Below are 17013 nucleotides of genomic sequence, written 5' to 3' on the forward strand. Positions count from 1 at the left end.
TTGATTTGTGTATAATGAACTATCCTTATATCTCAGGAATAAATCCCACTTGATCATAATAAATAATCCTTTTAATGTGCAGGTGAATTCAGTTTGTTAGTATTTTCTTGAGGATTTCTGCATGTTTGTTCACTAGGGACGCTGACCTGTAATTTTCTTTTCTTCTAGTGTCCTTCTCTGGCTTTGGTATCAGAGTAATGCTGACCTCATAAAATGAGTCTGAAGCTGTTGCTTTCTCTTCCATTTTTTTGAAGACTGTGAGGAGGACTGGTATTAGTTCTTAAATGTTTGCCATAAAGCCATTTGATCCTGGGTTTTTCTTTGTTTGGAAGTTTTTGATTATGGACTTAATCTCCTTACTCATTGTTGGTCTGTTCAGATTTTCTAGTTCTTCATGATTCAGTGTTGATAAGTTGTATGTTTCTATGAGTTTATCCATTTCTTCCAGGCTACATAATTACTTGGCATATAAATTTTCATAATTTATATGGCATAAAAATCCTTCAATACTCTTATGATCCTTTGCATTTCTAGGTTTCAGCTACAATGTCTCCTCTTTCACTTCTGATTTATATGAGACTTATTTTTAGTCCTGGCCAAGCGTTTTTCTATTTTGTTTATCTTTTCAAAGAACCCACTCTTATTTTTTAAAAATCCTTTATCTCTAGTCTCTATTTCATTTATTTCTATTGTGATTTTTTTTTCCTTCCTTCAACTGATTTTGGGCTTAGTTTATTCTTCTTTTTCTAGTTCTATAAGGTCTAACATTAGGTTATTTGAGGTCTCTCTTCTGTTGCTATAAACTTCCTCTTAGAACTGCTTTTGCTATACCCTATAAGTTTTGCTATGTTGTGCTTCCATTTAAATTTCTCTCAAGATATTTAAAAATTTTCCTTTTGGTTTCTTCTTTGATCCACTGGTTGTTCAGAAGCATGTTGTTTAATTTCCACATATTTGTGATTTTCCCTAAATTTCTCCTGTTCTTGATTTCTAGTTTCACTCCACTATGGTCAGAAGAGATAACTTGACATGATTTCAACCTCCTTAAATTTGTTAAGACTTGCATATATGCTTGTGAAAATGTGTATTCTACAGGTTTTGGATAGAATGTTCTAAATATATGTTAGATCTATTTGATCTAAAGTGTAGTTCAAGCTCAATGTTTTCTTATTTTCTGTCTGGATGATCTGCCCATTGTTGAAAGTGCAGTATGCATTGCAGTCTGTCTCTCTCTTCAAATCTATTAATATTTGTTTTATAGATTTAGGTGCTCCAACGTAGAGTGCATTTATATTTACAATTGTTATATCCTCTTGATGAACTGACCCCTTTATCATTATGTAATGACATTCTTTGTTTTCACAGTTTTTGACTTAAAGTCTATTTTGTATGATGTAAGTATAGCCACCTCTGCTCTTTTTAAATTTCCATTTGCCTGCAATATCTTTTTTTTATTATTATTATACTTTAAGTTCTAGGGTACATGTGCACAACATGCAGGTTTGTTACATATGTATACATGTGCCATGTTGGTGTGCTGCACCCATTAACACATCATTTACATTAGGTATATCTCCTAATGCTATCCTCCCCTCTCCCCCTACCCCACAACAGGCCCCAGTGTGTGATGTTCCCCTTCCTGTGTCCAAGTGTTCTCATTGTTCAATTCCAACCTATGAGTGAGAACATGCTGTGTTTGGTTTTTTGTCCTTGCGATAGTTTGCTGAGAATGATGGTTTCCAGCTTCATCCATGTCCCTACAAAGGACATGAACTCATCATTTTTTATGGCTGCATAGTATCCATGGTGTATATGTGCCACATTTTCTTAATCCAGTCTATCACTGTTGGACATTTGGGTTGGTTCCAAGTCTTTGCTATTGTGAATAGTGCTGCAATAAATATACGTGTGCATGTGTCTTTAAAGCAGCATGATTTATAATCCTTTGGGTATATACCCAGTAATGGGATGCCTGGGTCAAATGGTATTTCTAGTTCTAGATCCTTGAGGAATTGCCACACTGTCTTCCCCAATGGTTGAACTAGTTTACAGTCCCACCAACAGTGTAAAAGTGTTCCTATTTCTCCACATCCTCTCCAGCACCTGTTGTTTCCTGACTTTTTAATGATGGCCATTCTAACTGGTGTGAGATGGTATCTCATTGTGGTTTTGATTTGCATTTCTCTGATGGCCAGTGATGATGAGCATTTTTTCATGTGTCTGTTGGCTGCATAAATGTCTTCTTTTGAGAAGTGTCTGTTCATATCTTTCACCCACTTTTTGATGGGGTTGTTTTTTCTTGTAAATTTGTTTGAGTTCATTGTAGATTCTGGATATTAGCCCTTTGTCAGATGAGTAGATTGCAAAAATTTTCTCCCATTCTGTAGGTTGCCTGCTCACTCTGATGGTAGTTTCTTTTGCTATGCAGAAGCTCTTTAGTTTAATTAGATCCCATTTGTCAATTTTGGCATTTGTTGCCATTGCTTTTGGTGTTTTAGACATGAAGTCCTTGCCCATGCCTATGTCCTGAATGGTAGGTATTGCCTAGGTTTTCTTCTAGGGTTTTTATGATTTTAGGTCTAACATTTAAGTCTTTAATCCATCTTGAATTAATTTTTGTATAAGGTGTAAAGAAGGAATCCAGTTTCAGCTTTCTACATATGGCTAGCCAGTTGCCCAGCACCATTTATTAAATAGGGAATCCTTTCCCCATTTCTTGTTTTTGTCAGGTTTGTCAAAGATCAGATGGTTGTAGATGTGTGGTATTATTTCTGAGGGCTCTGTTCTGTTCCATTGATCTATATCTCTGTTTTGGTACAGTACCATGCTGTTTTGGTTACTGTAGCCTTGTAGTATAGTTTGAAGTCAGGTAGCATGATGCCTCCAGCTTTGTTCTTTTGGCTTAGGATTGACTTGGCAATGTGGGCTCTTTTTTGGTTCCATATGAACTTTAAAGTAGTTTTTTCCAATTCTGTGAAGAAAGTCATTGGTAGCTTGATGGGGTATATGTGTATACTTAAGGCTAAAGTCCTCTGACAGGCAACAAACTGTTGAGTCTTTTTAATCTCTTTACCACTATGTTTTTTAATTAAAAATCACTCATTTACAATTTAAGTTATTGATAAATATGGACTTACTATTGCCATTTTGTTAACTGTTTACTTTTTGTAGTTGATTTCTTCTTTTCCTCCAATCTTGGTGTCTTCCTTCATAATCTGTTGTATTTCTGTAAAGGTAGGCTTTAATTCCTTTCTCTTTTTTTTGTATTTACTAGAGCTTTTTAACTTTATGGTTATCATGGGGCTCACATAAAACACCTTATAATTACAATATTCTAATTTAAGCTGATATCAACAAGTTCAACTGCACATAAAAACTCTATACGTTTACTTCTCCATTTTATGCTACTGACATCACATTTTACATTTACGTATACTGCATATCTGTTAAATATTATAGTGGTTTTTAATAATGTCTTCTGACTTTAAGGATTAAAAGTGATAAACACATCACCTTTACAGTATTAGAGTATTTCAAATTTGACAATACAAATGGTTCAAATTACAATTTTTGACTTTACCATGAGTTTATAAGGAAATAATCCCATTATGAGTCAAGGAGTATTTGGACTTCCAGTGGTTCAACTTATGATTTTTGACTATATAATCGATTTATCAGGGCATTAAATGAATTTTTGACTTAATATTTTCCACTTATTATGAGTTTATCATGATGTAACCCCACTGTAAGTTGAGGAGCACCTGTGTACCTTTACCACTGAAGTTTATATTTTCATATGTTTTCATGTTGTTATTTATTGTCCTTTCAACTTTAAGAATTCCCATTAGCATTTCTTGCAAGGTCAGTGTGGTGGTGATGAAATCCTTTAGCTTTTGCCTTGAAATGTGTCTTTATCTCTCTTACATTTCTGACAGACAATTTAGCCAGGTATTATTCTTGGCTGACATTTTTTTTTTCTTTTAGCACTCTGAGAATGTCATGCCAATACTCCTGGCTTGCAAGGTTTCCTTTGAGAAGTTCACTTATAACCTCACATATTAATTCTTTCTGCTACTTTTAAAATTCTTGGTTTTTGACTTTTGGCAAGTTGATTAAAATGTATCTTCTAGTATTCTTTGTTTATTTTCAGACATAGGGTCTTGCTATATTGCCCAGGCTTGTCTCAAACTCCTGGCTTCAAGCAATCATCCCACCTCAAGTATTCAGGATAACAGGAGTTATCCCAGCCTCCTCAGGATCTGGGATAACAGGAGTGAGCCACTGCACCTGGCTTTTTTTTTTTTTTTTGAGATGGAGTCTCGCTCTGTCGCCCAGGCTGGAGTGCAATGGCGCAATCTCAGCTCACTGCAATTTCCACCTCCTGGGTTCAAGCGATTCTCCTGCCTCACCATACCCAGCTAATTTTGTATTTTTAGTGGAGATAAGGTTTCACCATGTTGGCCAGGATGGTCTCGATCTGCTGACTTCGTGATCCGCCTGGCTTGGCTTCCAAAAGTGCTGGGATTATAGGCCTGAGCCACTGTGCCCATCCACACCTGGATCTTTTCAAAATTATTCTTGCTTGGAGTCCTCTGAGCTTCCTGAATCTGGACGTCCATACATTTCCAAAGATTTGGGAAATTTTCAGACAATATTTTTAAAAATAAGCTTTCTTCCCCTTTTTCTTCATCATGTACTGCCATAATTCACATATTTGTACATTTGATGGTGTCTCATAGGTTCCTATGCTTTCTTCAGTCTTTATATTTTTTTCTCTAATTGGCTAATTTTAAATGACCTATCTTTGAGTTTGCTGATAATTTCTTCTGCATGATTGCGTCTGCTGTTAAAGCTCTCTGTGGAGCTTTTTCAGTTCTGTCATTGTATTCTTCAGCTCCAGGATTTCTGGTTTTTTTTTTTTTTTAATGGTTTCAACTTCATTATTAAAGTTCCCATTTTGTTCATGTATGGTTTTGTTTTCCTATTTTCATTCACAGTTGTCTATCTTGCATCTTATTAAGATTCTTTAAGATAATTATTTTGAATTATTTCATAGGCAATTTGTATATCTCCATTTGTTTGGGGTCTGTTATTAGAGCATTATTAGTTTCCTTTGGTGATGCCGTGGTTGCCTGAGTCTTTGTTATCCATGTAGCCTTGTATTGGTGTCTGGATATCTGAAAGACCAAACTTTTCTTGCAGTCTTAGAAAACTGGTTTTGGCAAGTTAAAATCTTCTCCTGTTAGGTCTTTGGACTGATAGGACTGCTATATAGATGGCAGTTCAGTGGGGTTGGATCCAAGTCACATGGCTGCTGCTGGGTCCACAGTGCAGAATGGAGTTGGTGGGTCTCTAACCAAAAACTGTAGTGAGCACATATCCTATCTAGATCCTGGGTGAATTGGACTGCCTCAAGGACCTTGGTCTGTGAGTTGGTGCTAGGATGAGGGCCTGCATCATATTTCATTGATGGTAGGCCTGTTACTAGGTGTGCTGATGGGTGTGGTTTCCTCCCAACTCTGGAACCACTTCCGTTAGATGATGGGGTAGGTCCCTGGGAAGTGAGTACTGACTGACAGGGGCTGGAACCAAGTCACAGGGTTGTTTTAGGACTGTTGAGACTGAGCTCTTTAGGCTTGTCTCTGGGGTCACGTACAGATGAGCCTCCTGGTGGGTTGTTGGGTGAGCAGGCATGCTCTCAGGTTTCAAATGAGAAGGGCACGAGCTGATTTATAGGACTGTTTCAAGATCTACAAGGGACTGAGGTGAGTGACTCAGCTGGGAGAGTTTGTGTTAACATTGTGATTTATGGTAAACACCTGCTTGTCTATGCCTGGGGTTTTGGACTAAGCTGTATGAGTTTGATCTCTGGAAGGGGACCAGAAACTGTGTAGCTAAGGTCAGTCACATTCCACGCCTATGATACTGATCCCAAAGAAAAACCCTGGACACCAAGGCTTAGGTAAGCTCACTGTGGCAACACATCATGTGCTGTCGTATGTTCTTGGGAAGTAAGTATTCTGTCTATATGATTCACTAGGACAGGACAACTATAAACTTGCACCTGGGGTTTCTCTAGGTGTCTTCCCTGCGTGCCTTTTTTCCTTTGATTTTAATTGGAGTACCTTTGCTTTAATAAACCACAGTATAACAGATTTTCTAAGTTCTATATGTCCTTCCAGTCACTGACCCTGAGGATAGTTTTGGAGACCCTGACGCTGTGGAACTAACAATCTGAGTCAAGGGAAATTCCAATTATTAGAGCTGTCAGCTTAACAGGCCAGAAATATTTTTACTGAATGCCTGTCATAAAAGCAAGGTACTATGCTATGCACTTCACAAGTAATCTCATCTAAACCTCATAATAAAACTATGAGATAGGTATTATTATGCCCAAATTTTAGATGAGGAAACTAGGGATCAGAGAAGTAAACTGACTTTTAAAACCTCATACAGTCACAAAGAGAATAAAATACCCAGGAATACAGCTCATCAGGGAGGTGAAAGATCTCTATCTGATATCTTCTCTGATTTCTATGAGCAGTGTTTTGTAATTCTCATCTTTCACCTCCGGAGGTGACACAAACAAATGGAAAAATATCCCATGCTCATGGACAGGAATAATTAATATCATTAAAATGGTCATATTTCCCAAAGCAATTTACAGATTCAATGCTATTCCTATCAAACTACCAATGACATTCTTCACAGAACTAGAAAAAGCTGTTTAAAAATTTATATGTAACCAAAAAAGAGCCCGAATAGCCGAACAAAAATAACAAAGCTAGAGGTATCATGTTACCCAATTTCAAACTATAGAACTGGGCTAAAGTAACCAAAACAGCATGGTACTAAGACAAAAACAGGCACATAGGCCAATGGAACAGAGTAGAGAGCTCAGAAATAAAACTGCACACCTACAGTCATCTAACCTTTGACAAAGCTGACAAAAACAAGCAATGAGGAAAGGACTCCTTTATTCAATAAATAGTGGTAGGATAACTGGCTAGCCATATACAGAAGATTAAAGCTGGACTCCTTCCTTACACCATATATAAAAATCAACTCAAGATGGATTAAAGACTTAAATGTAAAACCCAAAACTATAAAAACCCTGGAAGACAACCCAGGCAATATCATCCTTGATATAGGAATGGGCAAAGATTTCATGAAAAAGACACCAAAAGCAATTGCAACAAAAGCAAAAATTGACAAATAGGATCTACTTAAACTTAAGAGCTTCTGCACGGCAAAAGAAACTATCAACAGAGTAAACAGACAACCTACAGAATGGGAGAAAATATTTGCAAAGTGACAAAGGTCTACTATCTAGCATCTACAAGGAACTTAAATTTGCAACAGAAAAACAGCCCCATTAAAAAGTGGGCAAAGGACATGAACAGACACTCTTGAAAAAAAGACATACATGTGGCCAACAACCATATGGAAAAGGCTCAGTATCACTGATCATTAGAAAAATGCAAATCAAAACCACAATGTGATACTGTCTCATGGTCAAAATGGCTACTATTCAAAAGTCAAAAAATAACAGATGCTGGCGAGGTTGTGGAGAAAAGGGAACACTTATATACTGTTGGTGGGAGTGTAAATTAGTTGGACCATTGTGGAAAGCAGTATAGTGATTTCTCAAAGAGCTAAAAAGAGAGGTATCATTACTGGGTATATACCCAGAGTAACATAAATCATTCTACTATAAAGACATATGTATGTGAATGTTCATTGTAGCACTACTCACAATAGCAAAAACCTGGAATCAACCTAAGTGCCCATAATGGCAGACTGGATAAAGAAAACGTGGTACATATATAACATGCAATACTATGCAGCCATAAAAAAGTACAAAATCATGTCTTTTGTGGGAACGTGAACAGAGCTGGAGGCTATTATCCTTAGCAAACTAATGCAGGAACAGAAAACCAAATACTGCATGTTCTCACTTGTAAGTGGGAGCTAAATGATGAGAACTTATGAATACAAAGAAGGAAAAAACAGACATTGGGATCTACTTGAGGGTGGGGGGTGGGAGGATGCAGAGATGCAGGAAAAATAACTATTGGGTGCTAGGCTTAATACTTGAGTGATGAAATTGTCTGTATAAAAAACCCCTGTGACACGAGTTTACCTATAAAGCAAAACTTCACATGTACCCCCCAAACCTAAAATAAAAGTAAAAAAACCTCATGTAGCTAAACAAGATCCAAATCTAAACCTTCCAATTCTAAGTCTAGGGAATTTTCTTGGTTACCTTTCTACCTGCGCCCCCTCGCCCTGCCCCACCACCCTGGCCAAAGTACAGGGCAAAACATTCAATGAACAACTGTTAATAAAACTGTGAAAAAAGGGAATACAGAGCATAAAAGGAAATTTAAAGAGGCAGCAACAATGAAATGTTCCACAAAGACTTGCTTTTAAAAAACCTCCTAAGACAGCTTGGTTGGCTGAGGCAGAAGTGGGAGATGAGGAGTGATAGAGAGAAAAAGAGAAAAGATGAGGGGGAAGAGAGATTTTGTAAGAGTGAGGGGAAGATCTTGGGAGTAATGTAGGTAGTATAGTGTATTGGATACAACAAAACAAATAGAAATCAGAATAAATAACATGTAGTTTATATGAGTAGGAAATTTTGAAATTGAGATTTTGTAACCAAGGGAGTAATTACTTGGAAAAAAGAAGTATCCTTGCAATAAAAAGAATTCTCTAGTTTAAATTTATCATTTTCCAGTTTTGCTCCATTTGGACTTCCTATACACTTCAATCTCAGCGAAATATATCTTTATTCTCAAAGAAGAAATAATTTACTTCTTCAGGATATAAATTACCTCAGTAATAGGAACTACGTACTTGTTGATTTCTTTCTGCGCTTAAAATAAGCAGACAAAATGCCGTGTTTCCCCAGTGCAAAACAGTGATAAGATGAAATTACGTTAAGTATAATATTTATTCAAAAAATACTGCCTTGGGACAAAAGATCCTTTATGATTTTTGTAACAATACACACATTATTTTTTCCCACTACTTGAGCACATCCTCCCCAAATAAAACATCACAGTTAAGACAAATCTAACCATTTTAAAGAAAATTTTAGAGATAGTGAAATACATTTACATTGGATGGGAAATTTATATTGGATGGAAAATTTCTATATTGGAAGGAAAAAGTAAAAAAATATATATAATTACCTGTTTTTCTTTATTAACTCCAGACATGAACAGCTGCTTGTATTTGTCCTTAAAAGCAAAGTTTAGAGCTTGTGTTGGAAAATACCGAATAACATTTGCCAAATTGCCACGCCAAAAACTGAAGAAACCTATAGAAGGAAACATACAAATACATAAACTTACATTGTATTATTAAACAATTGCCATAGTTTTAGCAAATTTAGCTATACGAACTGTCTAAAACATACCCTTTCTTATGAGAAAAATAAAGTTTTCTAAAATGCGTGTCTCCACTGAAAAATAAAAAGGCAGTGTTAACTCTATTGCACCCCATTCCATTTTTTAAAAAATTTCAAATAAAGAGCTTTGAATACCTAGAACGGAAAGTGATATTAGTTGAATATAGGGCTCTTTACTAGTAGAAAAACAGAGCTCAGTTGTATTTGTTAGAGGCTAGTAACCCTTAGGCTTATTCCCAAATCCTGATGTACAACACCTATGGTGGTAAGGCTGTTACAAATGAGTATGATAGAATAAATCCACTTACTGATTTGTACACATACTTATGAGAATGAGAACACGATAAAAGAATCTAATGTGCCCTTATCTTTATGATCTGGAACCATTTTGAATGGGTGTTAAAATTTATCCAGAAAAGGGATCCATCTCAATTCCAGGCAGATTCTAGAGAACTGAGGGAGAGATGGGAATTCTCCAGGGACTGACCAACCCATGTAATTCATTGTGTACCCCTTAAAATTCAGAACTATCCTTATGATATAGAGCTGCCCTAGAGCATGGCAGGCTAGCTCTGCAATAGCCTTGATTGTTTTCACTAGATTACAAATTGTAAAATGCTTTGGCCTTGCTGTTCTGAACAGGATACCTCTAGCACCAGTTTGGAGAACACCCAGAATCAGTCTTTTAAAAATAAAGATTCAAAAGAAAATAATCTCAGTTAACTGGGCTAGTGCTCAGAATTGAACAAAGTTAGATAAGTACATAGAGGGAAAGATACTTATTTGTTAAATACGTAACATTAACCCTGTGGGAAAAAAATAAAGAATCTTGGTGAACCCAAGGCTGGATATAAAGTGATTACACAAAGACAATTCAGAAGCATATTTAATGGCAAAGAAATAATCTTCTCAGTACTCATAGCTGACTCCATCTTTACTAGGGTATTCAACATGTGATGGTAACAACTACTACTTACTGAGCATTCGCTATATGAACCAGTCACTGGCAAAGAATTTACATGTATATCATTTAATCAATTATGCTTATTATGTAGGTTCTCCAACAGCACCCATTTTAAGTATGTACAAAGTGAAACTTTAAAAAGTTCAAAAACTAGGCTAGGTGCAGTGGCTCACGCCTGTAATTCCAGCACTTTGGGAGGCCAAACTGGGAGGACTGCTTGAGCTCAAGAATTCAAGATCAGCCTGGGCAACATTGTGAAACCGCATCTCTACAAAAAATTAAAAAAATAAATTAGCTGTGTGCAGTGGCATGTGCCTGTAGTTCCAACTACTCAGGAGGCTGAAATAGGAGGATTTCTTGAGCTGAGGACGTAGAGGCTGCAGTGAGCTATGATTACACAACTGCCAATCCAGCATGGGTGACAGAATAAGAACCGGTCTTTAAAAAAAAAAAAAAAAAAGAAAAGAAAAGAAAAAAGAAAAACTGCCTGAGGATTACTAGCCAACCAAGACTTAAAATCAGGCTTTCTGTATGATTCCAAAACTCTACTCTAGGCTTGGATTTCTGGAGAAACAAATCACAGAAAAGTTCTAAAATTATAATAGATGAAGCTTTATTAAAAAAAGAAACTGCTGCAACAATTTTTGAACAGGAAGATAATTAAAAAGTTCACAAATACATGGAAATTAAACAACATGCTCTTAACAACCAATGGGTCAAAGAAGAAATGAAGAGGAAACTTAAATCCTGGGATAAAATGGAAACACAACATACCAACACTCATAAATGCATCAAAAGCAGTTAAGAGAGAAGTTTATAGCAATAAATGCATATGTATAAAGAAGAAAGATCTCAAATAACCTAAGTTTATACCACAAGGAGCTAGAAAAAGAACAAACTAAGTCTAAAGTTAGAAGAAGGAGAGAAATAATAAAAATTAGTGTTACCAAAATGCCAAGGGTTTAGTCTAGGTTCTGCTGCTCATTGCACAGAAAGCCAATCACAGAGACGATGAGTACTGCCAGGGAAGAAGGCTTTTTTGGGTGCTGTGTCTGAGGAGAACAGATGAATCTCAAATCCACCTCTCTCACGCACTAAAATTAGGAGTTTATATAGCAGAAAAGAAATGTAACTATGTGTGGGAAAGCAAGAATTAGGGAGGAATAAGAAGAAGGACTTGGTCAACAGGTAATCAATCAGGCAGTCATGACAGGCAAGGGGTTAGTGTGTCAATGTTCAGACGTGGTGATCTGGTAAGTTTCAGTTCCTTGATACTATGGCCCAAAGGTTGGTTTCCTGAGAAAGGAACTCAGATATGACAAATACGAGTTTTTCAAGTTTTAAGACTGAGAAGGTCAATTCCTTGGTTTATTGATGAGAAACAATAAACATCAGTTCCATGGGCCAATTGAGCCGGTTTCAGTGGCAGAAATAAATGAAATACAGACTATAAAAATAATAGAAAAATATCAAGCAAACTAAGAGTTTATTTTTTTGAGATCCAGAGCTGGTTGGTATTTTATTAGAAGAAGATAAACAAAATTGACAAACCTCTAGCTAGACTTAAGAAAAAAAGAGAGGAGACTCAAGTAAGTAAAATTATAAGTGAAAGAAGCAACATTACCACTAATACTACAGTAATACAAAGAGTCGTAAGAGATTACTATGAACAATTATATACCAAGAAATGAAATAACATATATGAAATTGATAAATTTCTAGAAACATATAATCTACCAAGTCTGAATCAGGAATAAATTTCTGAACAGACCAACAATGATTGAATCAGTAATCAGAAACTTAACAATAAAGAAAAGCCCAGGATCTGATGATTTCACAGCTGAATTCTACTAAATTCATTTTACAAGGCCAATATTACCCCAGTACCAAAGCCAACCAAAATACTACAAGAAAAGAAAATTACAGGCCAATATTCCAATGAACAAACATGCAAAAGTCCTCAACAAAATACTACCAAATTGAATTCAATATAATGATAAAAGGATCATTCACTACGATCAAGTGGGATTTATGCCTGGGATGCAAGGATGGCTCAACATGCACAAATTGGTAAATGTGATATACCACATTAACAGAATGAAGGACACAAATCATATGAGCATCTCAAAAAATGCTGAAGAAGCATTTGACAGAATTTATCTTTATGTAATAAAAACTCTCAACAAATTAGGTATAGAAGCAATGTACTACAACATAATAAAGGCCATATGTGACAAGCTCACAGATAATATCATACTCAGTGGAGAAAAGTTGAAAACTTTCCTCTGAGATCAGGAATAAGACAAAGGGATCCATTCTTGCACTTTTATTCAATATAGTACCTTAAGTTCTAGCCAGAGTGATTAGGAATAAAAAAAAGTATCCAAATTAAAAAGAAGTTAAACTGTCTCTGTTTGCAGATGACATGATCTTACATACAGAAAACCCTAAATATGCCAACAAACTATTAGACTAATAATTCAGTAAAGTTTTAGGATATAAAATCAACACAGAAAAATCAATCACATTTCTGTATACTAACAATGAACTACCTGAAAAAGTAATAAAACAGTATCATTCACAATAGCATAAACAAAACATTAGGAATAAATTTAACCAAACAGGTGAAAGATCTGTACGCCAAAAAGTTTAAAAAACTGATGAAAGAAACTGAAGAGATGTCCAGGCATTTGGAGTACCCACTCACCTAGATGAGCAGCCTGAGCCACCCTACCCTTTCTGTGCAGAGATTGTGGTACAGTGGGGCCCTCTCTGCTCCATACACAGGCAGATCTCCAGGCATTCAAAGAACCTGCTCACCTGCATTGGCAGCCTGAGTCACCCCACCCTTCCTTTGCAGAGATCTGTGTGGAGGGGGCCTTCTCAGCTTCACACTCAGGCAGGCAGAGTACCTACTTGCCATGATCAGCAGCCTGAGCTGCCCCATCCTTCCTGTGCAGACATTGTGGTGAAGTGGGGCTGTCTTGCTCCACAACCAGGCAGATTTCCAGGCATTCTGACCATCTGCTCTCCTGAATCATCAGCCTGGCCCATCCTTTCTCCCAGTAAATAGGGGTCAAGTACATATGTAGCTGTGTTTGCCTCAGTTGACTCAGCTGTACATGCAATCTACTGGCCTGTAGGTTGGATCCCATAGCCCAATATAAAACCTGCTGACATACGTGCATAGGGCTATAGAAGCAAAGTCAAAAGCCCCTGTCCAACATTGTCTACAGTTACACCCCCAAGGGCTATAGAGCAAAGTCAAAAGCCCCTACCCAATACTGTCTACAGTTATACCCCCAAGTAAGGAGGGGGAAAGAGAAAGAAAAAACCCCAATAATGTTACGTAGAAAAAGAAAAAAAATCCTACCTGCATTAAAATGACTACAAAAATTGGAAGCACTAGTGTCTCCAGCTGAGAAGGAATAGGGCAAGAAATCAGGCACCACAAAAAATGTGAACGTAATAACAACACCAAAGGATCACACTAGCTGTCAAGCAATGGTTCCTAGCCAAACTGGAAACTCAGAAATGACTACGAATTCAAAGCATGAATCGTAAGAAAGCTCAATAAGATCCAAAAGAAGGTTGAAGATAGGCACAAACTTCTAAAGTAATCTGGGAAATGAAAGAAGAGATAAACATCTTCAAAAGAAATCAATGAGATCTTATGGAATTGAAAAGCTTACTTAAGAAATTTCAAAATACAATTAAAAAAATTATCAATTGACTGGACCAAGCAGAAGAAAGAAATGCAGAGCTTGAAGACTGGTCCTTTTAACTAACCCAGTTAGACAAAAATACAGAAAAAAGAATTTTAATAAATGAACAAAGTCTTTGAGAAATATAAGATTATGTAAAGCAGCCAAACCTATAAGTTACTGGCATTCCTGAAACAGAAAAAGAAAAAGTAAACTATCCAAAAAACATATTTGAGGAAATAATTCAAGAAAATTTCCCTAATCTTTGTCCAGATACAAGAAATCCAGAGAACACCTGTGAGATACTGTACAAAATGAACATCACCAAGGCATATAGTCACCAGAATGTCCAAGGTCAACACTAAAGAAAAAATCTTAAAGAGAGCTAAAGGAAAAGGTCAGATCACGTACAAAGAGAAACCCATCAAGCTAACAGTAGCCTTCTCAGCAGAAACATTACAAGCCAGGAGAGATTGGGGGCCTATTTTCAGCATTCTTAAAGAAAAATTCAAACTAAGAATTTCATATCACACCAAACTAAATTTTATACACGAAGAAGAGATAAAATCTTTTCCAGGCAAGCAAGTGCTAAGAGAATTTAGTTACCACCAGACCAGGTTGACAAGCAATCCTTAAGGGAGCTCTACACATGGAAATGAAAGAAAAATACCTGCTACCACAAAAACACTATTAAGAACATAGCCAAGAGACCCTATAAAGCAACCACACAATATAAAATATGAAGAAACCAGCTAACGAATTCACAATATGATCAAAACCTCATATATCAAATATTAACCTTCAATGTAAACCTCTAACCACTCCATTTAAAAGGTACAGAGTGACAAGTTGGATAAAAAACAAGATGCATCTGTCTGCTGTCTTCAAGAGACCAATCTCACATGTAATGACACCCACAGGCTCAAAGTAAAGGGTTGGAAAAGGATCATGCAAATAAAACACAAAAAAGAGCAGGGGTCATTATTCTTATATGAGATATAACAGAGTTTAAACCAGCAAAAATAAAAAGGACAAAGATGTGCATCACATAATGAAAAAGGGTTCAATTCAACAAGAAGATTTAACTATCCTAAATATATACATACCCAACATTTGGACCACCCAGATTTATAAAACAAGTACTTCTACACTTACAAAAAGACTTAGCCAGTCACACAATAAGAGTGGGGTACTTCAACATCCCACCAACAGCATTAGACCACTAAGGCAGAAAATGAACATAGAAATTCTAGACTTAAATTCCACACTTGACTATTCGAACCTAATAGACATCTATAGAATACTCCACCCATCAACCAGAGAATTACATTCTTCTCTTCTACACATGGAACATATTCCAAGATTGACCACATGCTAAGCCATAAAGCAAGTCTCCATAAATACAAAAAAATTGAAATTATATCAACCACACTCTCAGACCACAACAGAACAAAAACAGAAGTCAATATCAAAAAGATCTCTCAAAAGCACAAATTATATGGAAATTAAACAATTTGGGCCAGGCGTGGTGGCTCACACTTATAATCCTAGCACTTTGGGAGGCTGAGCCAGGTAGATTGCCTGAGCTTAATTTGAGACCAGCCTGGGCAACACGGTGAAAGCCCATCTCTACTGAAATACAAAAAATTAGCTGGGTGTGGTGGTGCACGTCTGTAGTCTCAGCTACTCAGGAGGCTGAGGAATGAGAATTGCTTGAATCTGGAGTGGGAATCGCTTGACCCTGGGAGGCCAAGGCTGCAGTGAGCTGTGATGGTGCCACCACACTCCAGCTTGGGAAACAGAGTGAGACCCTCTCCTAAAAAGAAAATTGAAATCAGCTGTTTAAAGGAAAAAACTAATAAACTGGTTTTTGAAGGCTATTTTACACATGGCTTTTTAACTATTAATGGCCACTTTGGAAATGGCTAATTCAGCTGACTGGTATATTATGGGTTTCAGACTAGGAGTTATTAGTTATAATTCTGTAATTATGATTATATTTCTGAGGATATAAAAAATGAGTATAATATATAATAGCACAAGCCAGGCATGGTGGCTCATGCCTGTAATCCCAATGACTTGGAAGGCTGAAGAGGGATGACTGCTTGAGGCCAGAAGTTTGAGACCAGCCTGGGTAACACAGTGAGACTCTATCTCTAAAAAAAACAAACCCCAAACAAACTTAGCTGCCATGGTGGCATGTGCCTGTGCTCCCTGCAACTGAGGAGACTGAGGTGGGAGTTCTTGAACACCAAAACTCCAGGCTGCAGTTAAGTCGCGATTGTGCCCTGCAGTCCAGCCTGGGCGATGGAGCAGGACCCTATCTAAAAGAAAAAAAAAAAGAGTAGTACAAAGGTTTGTAACTTTTGATTAGTGTACTGAACAGGAACAGAAGGTTTTAATGATAAAGACATCTGGAAACTAACATGAGACCATGATGACAGAGTGTCAGATTTATGACTAAAGAGGTTTGCTAGAGTTGGCTGAAGAATGTGTTCCTTTGAGAAAAATTGTATTTGCATGAATAAAACATTTGCATCAAAAGAAATGTCAATATCTCAGTGAAAATTTACAAACAAATCCCTAGAAGTCTAACAGGAAAACTGTTAAAGTAGTATAGCAGCCAATTCTTAATGGGTTATGTCAGAAAAAATATAAAATCTCACATACATAAAATAGTTTTACATAGACGTCACAGAATTCTTGAATTCCCTGAAGCTCCAGGTGTCAGGTTAAGAACTCTTGTTTTAACCTCTTTTCCCATAGATCACACTAAAACATCTTATTCTTATTTCCTTCTTTGCCTCTGCTGTACCTTGCTGTTAGAAACTCCAATGTCCCTGCTAAGAGTACAACACAGGAGGAGCCCCTAAGTAAAATTCTGAATACATTTTCTAACTATTTTTGGGAGTCAGGTTTCAGCGTTTTAA

The 17013-nt window shown here is 36.7% G+C and overlaps 1 protein-coding gene across 2 annotated transcripts in view; it reads right to left on the minus strand.

Moving 5' to 3' along the window:
• The window catches only part of SLC25A31 (solute carrier family 25 member 31), a 44140-nt gene that overhangs the window by 20870 nt on the left and 6257 nt on the right, over positions 1-17013 (minus strand). For both annotated transcript variants that reach the window (XM_012507679.2, XM_003264641.4), the window contains exon 2: positions 9198-9325. In XM_012507679.2, coding sequence (XP_012363133.1) covers positions 9198-9325 — 128 coding nt within the window. The remainder of the gene's footprint in view (positions 1-9197; positions 9326-17013) is intronic.

This window comes from Nomascus leucogenys, chromosome 7b, assembly GCF_006542625.1.
Source record: "Nomascus leucogenys isolate Asia chromosome 7b, Asia_NLE_v1, whole genome shotgun sequence".
In the NCBI taxonomy this organism is placed as follows: domain Eukaryota; kingdom Metazoa; phylum Chordata; class Mammalia; order Primates; family Hylobatidae; genus Nomascus; species Nomascus leucogenys.